At 54.5% G+C, this 13,044-nt stretch overlaps 1 protein-coding gene across 2 annotated transcripts in view; it reads left to right on the top strand.

Moving 5' to 3' along the window:
• The window catches only part of IFT27 (intraflagellar transport 27), a 17,757-nt gene extending 6,839 nt beyond the window's left edge, over positions 1-10,918 (top strand). Inside the window, exons 2-7 of one of the 2 annotated variants that reach the window (XM_005883241.2) lie at positions 393-472; positions 735-794; positions 1,848-1,907; positions 3,840-3,957; positions 4,790-4,899; positions 10,706-10,918. In XM_005883241.2, coding sequence (XP_005883303.1) covers positions 393-472; positions 735-794; positions 1,848-1,907; positions 3,840-3,957; positions 4,790-4,899; positions 10,706-10,804 — 527 coding nt within the window. In that variant the 3' untranslated portion in view covers positions 10,805-10,918. The remainder of the gene's footprint in view (positions 1-392; positions 473-734; positions 795-1,847; positions 1,908-3,839; positions 3,958-4,789; positions 4,900-10,705) is intronic. The other variant, XM_014530858.1, reaches the window with a different exon arrangement.
• The last annotated feature ends 2,126 nt before the right edge of the window (positions 10,919-13,044 follow it).

A 13,044-nucleotide genomic window follows, 5' to 3' on the forward strand; every position in this document is an offset into this window, starting at 1 on the left:
CACTCTAAACTCAGATCAGTTTCGTCAGCTGAGCCTGTCAGCCTGAGCCTGGCCACACCTGTTTACCTTCAAGACTTCAAAGTAAATTCCAGTTTGAAAGTGACAGGTTTTCCCACAGGGTATGTTCCCGGGAAGAGTGTCAGTTCTGGGTCAGTTCTTTCAGATGAGGTAGGTTAGCCTTGAAGAAAGTGACTGGCCATCGTGGGTTTGGGAGATTGGTCTCATGGACCCATGGCCCGGCCAGCGACCTCAGAGCGAGTTCCCAGGAGAATCGAGTACATTTCCTCCGAAAACTCCGGGAAGTTTGGGGTTTCTGGACCAGCGCTCTGGATGGGAAGCCCTCGGTCCGGTCAGGATGGCAGTGAGGCTTTTCTTGTGCTCTGTCCGCACAGGGGACCCCGCAGTGGGCAAGACCGCCCTGGCGCAGATCTTCCGCAGCGACGGAGCCCACTTCCAGAAGAACTACACCCTGGTGAGGCGCGGGGGCTGTCGGCCGGGCCAAGGCTGCGGGCACTGGGAGGTAGCCCTGAGCCAGTGGTCACCGTCACCACGCACCACTCGCTCTGGGGCAGGGGGCGGACAAGCCTCGTTGGTCCTCTGTGACTTCGGCACCACCAGGGCGTGCGGGACACAAACACCCGCGCTGGGGATGTCTCCTGGCGTCGGTGCTTGTCGTGACCTGAAACACGCCCCGTGGGGCCCCTGACACACGTGTCCTTGGTTTTCCTCGGCAGACAACCGGGGTAGACTTGGTGGTGAAGACGCTGCCAGTTCCTGACACGGGGGACAGCGTGGTGAGTGGTGCCCTCGACCGGAGGGTCCCCGGGGTCCCCGTCGTCCTCCCTGTGAGGGACGGTGCAAGGACTTGGCCTGGACTCGCTGAGCGTTTGGGGACAGCGCTGTGGGGCAGGGAAGCATTCTAGGGGGAGGAAGGAAGACGGAAATGTGGGCCTTGCCCTCACAACTTACCTATCAAGGTTCTCAACCTGCCTCCCTCTATGGGAATCCACACCTAAAAGTGAATTGCAAGATCCTATGTTTGTGCTTCCCTGGGGAGAAGGTTTAAGAATCACCAGATTCTTAAAGGGGTCCATGAGCCAAAACCATGTTAACTGCCCCTGATACAGCGGGAAGTGCACAGGTCACCGACGTGCAGCTCCGATTACAGCTCTGATACTCGGACAGCGTGCGCAGGGGTCGGAAGCCAGCCGGGCGTATCCAGTGCCCGAGGGAGCTGAAGGGGAGAGTTTAGGAGGACTTTCTGGGCAACGGCGTTGGGGAGGGGTCTCCCATAGGCTGGCTGAGGTGTGGACGGGGGCAGGAGGGGTCAGCCTGTGTCCTCGTCAGAACCACACCTGAGCCATCGGAGGGATGACAGACTGTCCTACTTTCCGCGCCTTCCCAAGCCTGCTCAGTGACCTCCTTTAGAAAGAATGGTTTTAAGATTTGAAAATCAATTTGGTTAACAAAGTGCACAATGACCTTTTGGAAGGCAGAGCACTTGTCAGCCTGTTTAGCATTCTGTTCTGCCAGGTGGGGAGTCAGCTTGTTCCTGGTGGTTCTGCACTTGAGGTTAGCAAAGGTGAGCCGCGCAGAAAGCGCTGGTGTGTGGGAAACCGCCTGCCTCGCGGGTTCTGGTGGCTGTTCCTCTTCCCATCTCCGTCCTCGTGCCCCAGGGCGGGGGGTGCAGCGTCTATGGGTGTGTGTGCACCTGTGTGTACACCTCACCCCGAAGCCAGGTCAGCACTGAGCTGAGGGCAGTGCCGCTGGCTTGCAGCCAGTGCCCCCTCCCCACCCCACCCCAGTCCATGTGTAGACACCCTTGGGACGCACCTTTCTGATTCTAGGAGCTCTTCATTTTTGACTCCGCCGGCAAGGAGCTGTTTTCGGAAATGCTGGATAAATTGGCAAGTATCCTGCGGTTTCACTTCCTAACACCACCTCCCACCCCAGGTCCCTCCTTACAACCCTCTCCCAGAAACGTCACTGCACTCTGGCTGCCGAGAGAAGCTATCGTGGCAAAATTCTGTAAGGGGCACTGCTCCCAGCCTTGGGACCTGTGGCCTCCTGGCAAGGAGGGGTGGCTCGTGCACGTGCTTCCCCCCAGCTCTGAGAGGCTGGGTCCCAGATGCGCTGGAGCTGTGTGGCTCAGTCCTCGAGCCGCCCACTCCGGGGCCTCCCTTTGGAGCAGCTGCTCCTGATGGTGTCCCCTCAGCCCTCCTCCTCAGCCTCCCAGAGCAGGAGCACACATTCCTTCCCCTGGGGGGGTTGGGAAGGGGTGCCCCAGAGGCCCCAGCCTGAGGCTCACCTTCCGGGCCCACACCCTGGCCCCATGGGCTCGGCCTGGAACGTGCCCCACTGCCCAGGGCTCCCCATGCACATCCAGCCGTCCTCCCAGGTCCAGCCTGCTGTTTCTTCCCAGGTATGGGCTCCGCCGATCTGGGCCAGCGAGCTAATTAGAAGGGTTACGCTCCCCAGAGCCCTCGCTGCCTTCCCAAGAACGGCTACATTTTAATAGAAACTGTTTCCTGCCCCTTTGGGGTTATTGTCTAAGCGAAACAGATCTAATGATGGTAAGTTCACACAGGACTGGCTTCACGCATCAGTTCATGCTCACCACATGCCTACCTACTGTGTGCACAGCCTGGCGCTGGGTGCTGCCCTTCCCCGGCAGAGGGAGGACATGCCTGGAGGTTAGGGCCAGGAGCAGCGCACACCCCGACTCCAGGCTCCCTGCTCCAGCTCGATCCCGGGACTACCCTGGGCCGCTGGCTGAGGCCTGGAGGGAGAAGGTGTCCCCGGCATGCTCATGGGGGAGGGGGCTTAATCGAGTTCCTGAGTTAGTCTGTGGAGTGAAGGTGTGAGGGAATCATCGGTTTAGTGCTCCCCGTCCTGGAGGCCTTGGGGGTAGGGAGGTGAGCCCTCCAGAGTGACTCTGGGCTGACCTTCCAAGGAAAACTGGAGGGAAAAGGATTCTCCCTCACACCCTGGGAGGTTCCAACACCCCAGAAACAAACCAGGCTTTCCCTGCGCAAGGTGGGGGTCCCCAGGGACCAGGGTGTGGCCACAGTCATGCATCACAGCCTGAGCAGGGCAATCCTACCGCCCTGTGCCCAGCAGCAGGGTGCCCCGGATCTGTGCAGCCCCAGAAGGTGAGCGTCATGAGAGCGTAGCCCGGTTCAGTGACCCTGCCGGTGTCTGGTTGGATGAGGGCTGATGCCCTGCAGGAGAAGCGTTTTGAAAAGGCAGCCCTTAGGAAGGAGGCGCACGCGAACCAGTGTTGGTGACTGGCTGGTGGAAGAGGGGATGGTCTGTGGGCCTGCAGAGCAGCCGGCGCGCCAGCTTGCACAACAGTGGGCCATCCGTCAGGATGAGCGGGAACGAGTCCGTGAGGCCAGTGGCAGGCGAAAGCGCCTCCAGGGAGAGGAAAGCTGCAGTCCTGCTCTAGCGCTGGAAGCATATCTAACCTGGGCGAGGCGGTCGCCCTCACTGCAGCTGCTCAGCAGGGACGCTGAGACCACCCAGCAGGGTTAGGTGTTTCACAGTGATGCCCAGAGCGCCCAGCAGGGAGCCTGGCACGGACATCAACTCACGCCCTGGACTTCATCGCTGCACCTTCCCCACCGCCCCTTCCCCCGCCGCCCACGAGCCCAGCCCTCCATTCATTCCTTTGGGCAAACTGTTCTCCTCTGTGGCTCAGTTGTCTGACTCACATCCCCTTTACAGTTTGTCATTTCCCTTCATCCACATGTCCCTCCCCAGAAAATGGGCCAGATTTCCGGCTAGCCTAGAAGTCACTCTCACTGCTCCTGACATGTCTCGTCCTGTCCCTCTTGCAGTGGGAGAGTCCCAACGTCCTGTGCCTCGTCTACGACGTGACCAACGAGCAGTCCTTCCTCAACTGCAGCAAGTGGCTGGAGAAGGCGCGGTCACAGGTGCCGGGCACCTCCCTCCCAGGTAGGAGCTGCGGCATCGGGTTTGCCGGCAGCACCTCTGTCCCTCAAGGGCACAGGTCACTGCAGACCTGGCTGAGGGTGGACAGAGGGGTGCCCTGGGCTTTGAGTCTGAGGGTGCACACACCTCCGAGTCTGTAAAACAGGCACGATGACACCCACCCACCATGCAGGGCTGGGGAGACTCCGGCAGCAAAGGGGAGGGGCTGTGATGGGCAGGGGAGGTGTCGCTTCTGGAAAGCCAGCCCAGGAAGAACTCATTGCCTCCTGTGTGCGGGGCGCAAGTAAACATGCAGGCCCGGCTGTCACTTCTGAATGCTTTAAATCAATTTATTTTTCATCCTCATGTGAGATCAACAAATCCTCCTCATTACAGACCAGGAAAAACCATCTCTAGAGACAGGCTCAGAAATTAGCTGCAGCGGATGCAGCTGGGGACAGAACTAAATTACCGCCGAATCCCTGACTCCGAGCCCAGGCCTTAGATTAGTATTAATGACCATTTTTAAAGTTTGCTCCATGAGCTAGGAATTTATCGCAAATGCATAAACTCGGCCCTCGCCTTCAGGGCACTTGCAGCCTTAAGGGGACAAGGCAGACAGATACACAGGCGTCTGGGAAAAGGGCCGAGCAGGAGCTGTGTGTGAAAAGCAGAGCCCGCCCTGCTGCGGCCTTAGGGTCAACATCTTAGGGTCCCTGTCTTGCTCACCACCTCGAACCAGGCACCTCTCGGGCGATCTTTTGCGCCCCTAAAGCCCGTCTGCTTGCTCTTTTCCCTCCAGCTGCCTCCGGGGCTGCCAGTTAAAGGCGATGCTGTGGTTGTTTCTTTTGAGCAGGTGTGTTAGTGGGCAACAAGACAGACCTGGTCAGCAGACGAGTAGTGGAAGCGGCGCAGGCCCAGGAGTGGGCGCTGGGCCAAGGCCTGGAATGTTTTGAAACATCCGTGGTAAGTGTCCACGTGCTCCGTAGCCGGTGGGGAGTGGGCTTCTGCTGGAAGTGGGTGTTCGCATGACCTCACGTGCATCGAGTTGTTACCCCACCACGTGCACAGTGGAATTAGGAACCAGTGTTTGCATTCTCAGCCCAAGGTCATTTCTCAGTGTAGCAAGAGTCACTCGTGCATTTCAGTAAAGCGGCTTCGCCAGCCAGCCCCGGGAACGCTGTATCTCAATTAGTGGCAAATACAAGCCGACTGTGTTCAGTTACAGCGATGCTTGACATTTGCACGCAGTTTTGTGAGCATGCCGCTGGAACGTTACTTCATAGCTCCCGTTCTGCCCCGTGCGCCAGGGGCTGGTCCACCCCCCACCCCCCTGCCGTTCCTACTTCCGTGTTGAGGAGGCGAAGTGACTTGTCCAAGGTCATGTGACTAGTAGAGGGCAGAGTCAGCATTGGGATCCTAGTGTCTGGCTCCCATAAGTGCTCCCTGTCCCACCTACTGCAGCCCCCAGGTGACTCCAAGCCACGGGGTCAACTGGAGCCCTCAGGAGGGGGACAGTCTGAGTGATTTGTTACCGCACCCTCCGTACACACACTTCAGGATTTAGCTGTTTGGTGCTAGTGAACCCCCTTCCTGTGTTGGGAGTTTTGAGGTCCCAGCCTCCCTGTGACTGGGTGCAGGCGTGTGACCAGGTTGTATCAATCAGACGTGCTTGTGTGGCACTTTTCTCCTCCAGAGACGTCCATTTCAGAGCCAGCAGCGCCCCTCGCCGGGGCTGCTGGGCTGACCGGTAGGCCTGGCACAGCGTGATGGTAACATGGACCTCACCCCGGCCATGTGGCCCCTGGACCGGATTCTTTGGCTCCAAAAGTCAGTGGGCTAATGAATAAATAGCCTGGAGGTTGTTTTCACTTAAAATGTACTTAAGCCACGGGCACTTCTGTTGTTGCGTCTACGAAACTTGGCAGACTGATGCTGTTCAGTGGCATGTGGATGGGAACTTTAACACCCCACCTCCGCCCCCGCAAAGGCGTGCTTCCTTAAGGAGCGCTTAGCGAGTAAAGGCAAGTGCTCTGAGCTCCCACAGGGAGTGCAGGACTAGCTGTGGGTCCTCAGCATGTTACTTAACCTGTCAGTGCCTCGGGCTCCTCCCCTGTCAGGTGGGGATGATAAGCCATGCCCCACGTTGAGTAGTAGGCCTGAGAATGGAGTCAGATGGCGAATATAGAGCACTTAGAGCAGTGGTTCTCAACCTTGGCTGCACATTAGAATCACCTGGGAATCTTTTTAAAATCCTGATTTCTGGGCCTCATCCTCCGGAAATTCTGTTTCTTTGTTACTAATGTTGTGGCCCCACCCCATAACAAGAGAAATGAGATGAATAGGCAATTCAGAAGGAAAACTACAATGACCAATGAACATCTGAAAAACTATTTAATTAAAATAAGATATTTCCTTAAACTGAGTGTCAAAAGTGAAAACAATTACCTTAAGTGTGGTATAGAGAAATTAGTGCTTTAATACAGCACTGGTGAAAGGGTAAAGTGTTTTGGGAGGGCAATATGGCAGTATCTGTTAACACTGCAATGTTCCTCAATCCATCCCTTCCACTAAGTATCTCTCTTAGATATGGTAAGGATGTGTAGTCCAAGATTGTTTTTAACAGTGAAAAATCTGGAAACAATCGTAAGGCTAATTAGAAGAATGAACAAACTAACTATGATACATCTGTGTCATGGAGTATTGCATTGTAGTTAAGAACAAGATACAAGGACAAGATAGAGAGCTACATGTATTTACTTGAAAAGATCTCACACATGGTTAAAACAAAACCAAATAAACAGCAGGAACCCATTTTGTAAATGTACAGAAAGGATACAAATCAAATTGATAGTGGTGATTACTTACTTCTAAGAAGGGGAAAGGAATAAACTGTGGGCTTTCATTTTACCCCAGTAATTTGAATTTTAAATAAGATTAAGAAGTAAAATGAATTATAAAAACACTAAAATTCAAATATGGAAAGTTTTTCAACGTGGTAAACACCTATATTTATTAGGGGAGTACTAAATTACAAGGAATTGCCTTTTATATCTAGAAAAGCTGTGAATGACAGAAAACTAAATTTGGAAGGGGTTAAAAAAGCTGTAATTAAACAGGAAATATAACTGAACTCTGAGGCACAGGCAAGTCTTGACGCCAAGCCCATCTCCTCTCTCCTTAATGCAGCGCCATCGTCTGGCACACCTGATGGTGGGGCCTACATGTTTGCTTGCCTTTCTTTTGTTATTTGTAATCCCATCCCCAGAACTTACTCAACTTTCTTTTTTTCAGTGTTTTTATTGATTTTTTAGAGAGAGAGGAAGGGGAAGGGAGAGAGACAGAAACATAGATATGAGAGAAACATCAATTGGCTGCCTCCTGCACGCCCCCTACTGGGCATTGAGCCCACAACCTGGGCCTGGGCCTGGGCCCTGACCGGGAACAGAACCCATGATCTCCTGGTGCTTGGGACAACGCTCAATCCACTGAGCCACACCGGCCGGGGCAAAGCGTACTCGTCTTAAAACTGCAAGTGGATACCCTTTGACCACCTGCACCCATAGCGCCCACCCCCCACTCCCGCGGCCACTGGCAACCACCAATTGGCTCTCTGTTTCTGTGAGGTCTGTTTTTTTAGATTCCACACACATGTGAGATCATACGGTATTTGTCTTTCTCTGGCATCTTTCACTTAGCATAATGCTGATTTCCAGTGACTGCCCCGATTTGCAATCCCACCAACAGCGCACAAGGGCCCCCTTTTCTCCACATCCTCCACAATACTGTTATTTCTTGTCCTTTTGATGAGCCCTTCTAACAGGCGTGAGGTGATAAGTCACTGTGCTTTTGATTTGCACTCCCTGATGATTAGTGATGTGGAGCACCTTTTCATATGCCGGTTGGCCATTTGAATATTTTCTTTGCAAAAATGTCTACTCAGGTCTTTTGCCCATGTTTTATCAGATTATTTGTGTTTTTGCTATTGGGTTGTCCGAGTTATATATTTTGGATATTAACCCCTTCTCAGATGTGTGGTTTGCAAATATATTCTCCCATTCCGTGGGTTACCTTTTCATTTTGTCGATCGTTTCTCTTGCCTTGCAGAAGCTTTTTACTTCAATGTAGTCCTACTTGTTGATTTTTGCTTTAACTTCTGCTTTTGGTGTCGTTCCCATAAAATCATTGCCAAGATCGATGTCAGGGAGCTTTTTCCCAATGTTTTCTTCCGGGAGTTTTATGTTCAGGTTTTAAGTTCAGGTTTTGAATCCACTTTGAGTTAATGTTTGTGAATGGTGTAACATAGGGGTCCAGCCTTTCTATTTGACATTAGCGTGGCCTAGGAGTTTATGCTCTGCACAACCAAAGTTGCCCAGCAGGTGTAACAGTTAATTCTCTTGTCCAACTGGAGGGTGCGGCCTCTGTCCTCAGCAGTCGTGAGCTTAGTGCGCATGCTCCTCGGCTACAAACCGCCACCTCCTGATCCCTCTCCCTGCACTTCTGCCGCCTCTCTCTCTCCTCTGGGCAGCTTATTTCCTCCACCTGGGATTCCCAGAAAGTCCAGGTAACTTTCTACACCAGAACTGGTTCCTTGGTGCATCTCGGTCACCCAGCTGGCAGGGCAGACAGGCTGCTCTTCTCGGACTGGGGAGCCTGAGTTCCTGGTGGGGCTCAGCACAAAGCAGCTGACCACTGCACCCCGGCCCAGGCTGCCGTCTGTGAAACCCTGAGCTTGGTGACTCTGTAACATTCTTTGCTTTGGAAATTATGCCGCTCATTGGGGATAGTTCATTGCCTCTTATGGAGGCAGCACTTTTGTCAGCTGCCAGGGATTGTTTGAAAACTGGTTCTTGTGTGTTCTTAGCTGAGCTGCTGCCTTGAAAGTTGTGAGTTCTTTCTTCTACCTGCTTATTTCTTTAAAAAAATTTTAAAAAGAGGCACACACAGTATAGCCACTATGGTGAGCAATATGGAGTTTCCTCAAAAATTAAAAATAGAACTGCCATATGATCCAGCAATCCCACTTCTGGATATTTATTCAAAGAAAAGGAAAACACTAACTTGAAAAGATATCTTCATCCCCATGTTCATTGCAACATTATTCACAATAGCCAAGATGTGGAAATCACCTAAGTATCCATCAATGGATGAATGGATAAAGAAATTGTAGTACATATACACTAAGTGGCCAGATTATTATGACCACCCCATCAGTACAATGACGTGAATTAGTTATGCAAATAATAATAATAATAAAACCTTGAGAGTATTTGCTTAGGAAGTTTTCAGTATTTTTGGAAGTGTCAATGAAGTACTGATGGGGTGGTCATAATAATCTGGCCGGTCAGTGTATATGCAATGGAATATTATCCAGCCATAAAAAAGAAGGCAGTCCTGCCATTTGCAACAACATGGATGAAACTTGAGAGCATTACGCTAAGTGAAATAAGTCAGAGAAAGACAAATACGATATGGTCTAATATGTGAAATGGTAAAAACAAAACAAAACAAAAAAAACAAACCAACAAGCTTATAGATATCAAGAACAGATTGGTGGTTGCCAGAGGTTGAGGCGGGAGAAATGGGAGAACTAGTTGTTTGTTTTTAGTTTGAATAAATTTAACTTAAAAAATTTAAATACGTGTGTGCACACAGAGAGTGAGAGAAAGTCCTTTGGGCACCGTTAATCACAAAAATATTATTTCAGTTACTAAGATGCCCAGTCCTCTGTGACTGTCAGAATTCCTGATTTGATCTAACATCAGCACCTCCCCCTCCCCACGCCCCCTCGCCTGCTGCTGCTGCGTTTCTGCGCTGCGCTCTCCCCAGCTCAGCTCACAGCCTGCAGCTGCAGGGAAAGGGGAGAGAGAGGAACGAGGGGCGAGGGGTCTCTACTGCCACCTCCCGTGGCCCCTCAGGACTTGCCAGGTGTCTCAGCAGATGCTCTGTGAGCACTCAAGAGATGGGCCTTCCCTGCCCCCACCAGTGGAGCTCTCACCTGCAGCCTCCTCCTGGCAGGTGAGGGCTCTTCAGGCTGGGCTCCCTCCTCCCCGCTCTGCAGCCTCGGGTCTGGCGGTCCCTGGTTCTAGCGGTTCCTGGCTGGCTGTTCCTGTTGGGATCCACCCTCCTGGAAGTGGTCCCTGCAGAGTCCTGTTAAGACAGCACAGGCTGGTGCTCCTGCTTGGCCCGCCCGCCTGCCCGCCGACCGACCGCTGGTCCAGGGAAGGGCGGCTGTGGCCTCAGGTGCACAGAGGAGCAGGGCTGCCATCCCACTGAGCCCTCCCTGGCTTGGCCACCACAATAGCCAGCCCGTCACACCTTCATTCTTCCCTGGCCTAAGCCCCCGCCTCAGGCTTTCTCTTGGAACCTGCCCTCCGGGAGGGAAATGCCACAGCACAATCCTGACCTGGAGGTGGGAGGGCCTATCATGTCTGCCTTCCCTCGAGGGTGTGGGGCCCTTGCTGTCTGTTATTTTGTGTGGCCTCTGGGGCCTTGGTCAAAGCCAAAGAAGTGTCCTTTAACTCCCTGTCTCATGGAGTGAGCGGCCAGGCTCTGTAGATGCAGACCTAGGTTCAAACCAGCTCCGCCACTGACAAGTGTGTGGCTTCGGGCGAGTTACTTAATCTCTGTGTCAGTTTCCTTCTGGGAAAGCAGCCTCCCCCAATGGAGTGAAGGCGAAATGAGGCAGGTGTGTGTGGCACCGACATGCAGTAAGAGTGCCTGCCGGCTCTGATGCCACACACAGCACGACCCTCCTCGCCTGTCTCCACAGAAGGAGATGGAAAACTACGAAGCCCCCTTCCAGTGCCTGGCCCGGCAGTTCCACCAGCTGTACCGGGAGAAGCTGGAGGTTTTCCACGCGCTGGCGTGAGGGCTGGGTGCTGCGGGCGTGAGCAGTGGCCCGGCTCCTTGGAAGACGAGAGAAGACGGACTTGCCTCGGCACTTCACCTGTTGTGACAGCTTCAAATAAAAGGAGAAAATGTACAAGCAGCAGCTCCTTCCGCTCTAGGCCAGGGCGGGCCTGGTTCCATTTTGCACTTGGCTGCTGGTTCCAGAGCAACCGGGGAGCCAGGGGGGGCCTGGCGGGCCTCCTGTGGGGCTGGCACTGTGGGGGTGGGTGGTCCCACCTTCCCCTGAGAGCAGCCCCACATTGTGCCGGGATTGCTTACAATTTGCTGCAGTTGAGATGCTCTGCGTGGAACTTGCCAGGGGGGCTGAGGGGCTGCCGGCTGGCCCCCTCCTGAGTCTAACACACGGGGCTTTGCTGCCTGTTCCCTGTCCAGAGGCCTGGGATCCTGCACAGGGGCCACTGTCACCGACAGAACAGTGCCCTCTGCCGGCCGTCCTGGGTGCCTCCCCTCCATAAGGGCCAGCTCTTCCCAGCTGCCGGGAACCCTGGGCACTGGGGAGCCAAGAACCAGGCCACTTTCCTTTAATGACCTGCCTCTCGGAGCTGGGCAACAGTCATAATTCTCTGTCCTGAGCTCGACTGTTTTCCATCCCGTCTCCGCTGCCAGATTAATCTTCCTAAAACACCGCTTTCACTCCTCTGATTAAAGACGCACGCGGTTCCTCGTCGCCTTTCCATCAGGCTGCAGGCCGCGGTTTGGCATCAAAGGCTGCCTCTGGCTATCACCCTCCCCCGAGGGTCTCAGCTCCTTTCACCCTCAGTCCCCAGGCCCCCAGCTAAGGGGCAGAGGTGCCAGCTATGGGGTAGACAGACCCGGTTTGCCCCAGTGATGGTGATGGAAATGGCTCCGGTTAGTTGATGACCTGTCCTGTCTCTACATGAGCTCAGCACATTACAGGTATTAGCTAATTTAATCTTTAAGCAGAGTCTTACCCCACTTTCCAAATGAACCAGAGAACTCGGTGACTTAGCCAGGGAGTGGCAGAGCCAGGACAGGGATGCCAGAGCCCAGCTCCCAGCCCCACCCCCTCTTCTGCCTCCTCCCGAGATGGCCAGGCCTGGAGAAGGTGGAGGTCTTTCATCTGCAAAGGGTGGTGATTAGGCTGCCCTTCAAGGTCATTGCGATCAGTGAGATGACGGGTGAAAGACATCAGCCCGCGGTGTCACCCACATCAAGCCCCCACCGTCCGCCTTCCTCTTCTGGTCACTTCTCCGTGAAGTCCCTGCAGCCACAGCAATCTCCCTACTGAGTCATTCTCTCAGAAGAGAGCTGAGGGCCGACTGTGCCGGGCGTTTTTCTAGGCACCAGCCATGCCACACTGCCAGTCTCCTGTCACGTGTTCCAGAAGGAAAGACCTACCAAAACCCAAGGAGACCTGGGGGGACGCTTCCAGTTGCCCCAGAATTGGTTCCTGGGGACCACAGCTGTGGAGAGAGGGATGCTAAGTAACCCACTCCCTAAAGAGACCACGGAAGGCTGGGGCCAGGCACCGTGCCTGTGGCATCTAGGAGGTGGGCAGAATTGTCCCTGCCCCCAGAAGCCCAGACCCCTCGCTCCTTGCTGTTCCCTGTTCGTATAAGAATACTGAGTGGTCAAGAGAGAGCGAGGGGAGACATGGTGCTGGGCAGTGGGTACCAGTCCCGCTCCTGCCCCACCCCCAGAACCCAACAAAGGAGGTCCCATGAGACTCCTGAGAGGCTGCTGCCAAGAGGAGGCTGGCACCTCGTGCCCCAGCTGGATGCTCGCTGAGCTGCAGAAACCTGGTGCCAACTGCAGGCTCAGGGTGTGAGGGTGTCCTTGGGGGAGCTTGGCGTGCAGCCCTGGGAATTGAGGGGGACTCAGTGGGGAGAAGCCTGCACCAGCAGCAGGGAGAGCAGGTACCCCACCGCATAAGGAGCCACAGGGCAGGGAGTCACTGGGCTCGTCAGGCCCTGGGCAAAGGGAGCCGCTCCCCCGGGAAGGTCAGGCGCTGTCCTGCTGGCAGGGCTGGGGGTGCAGCTGTCCACTCCCGGGGAAGTGCCAGCCACGCAGGAGTCTTGGCCCCCAAACAGCCAGGCACCCCCATCTCCAGGGAGACCACAGCAGGGGAACAGCAACGCCCACTGGGGAGGCGCCCCCAGAGAGGACGCTCCCGCTCCCTTCCCCACTTCTGGAGAGGAGCTTTGAGCCAAGCCTTGGAGCTTTGAGCTGGCCTGATCT

Source organism: Myotis brandtii, unplaced genomic scaffold (genome assembly GCF_000412655.1).
Source record: "Myotis brandtii unplaced genomic scaffold, ASM41265v1 scaffold78, whole genome shotgun sequence".
Classification (NCBI taxonomy): domain Eukaryota; kingdom Metazoa; phylum Chordata; class Mammalia; order Chiroptera; family Vespertilionidae; genus Myotis; species Myotis brandtii.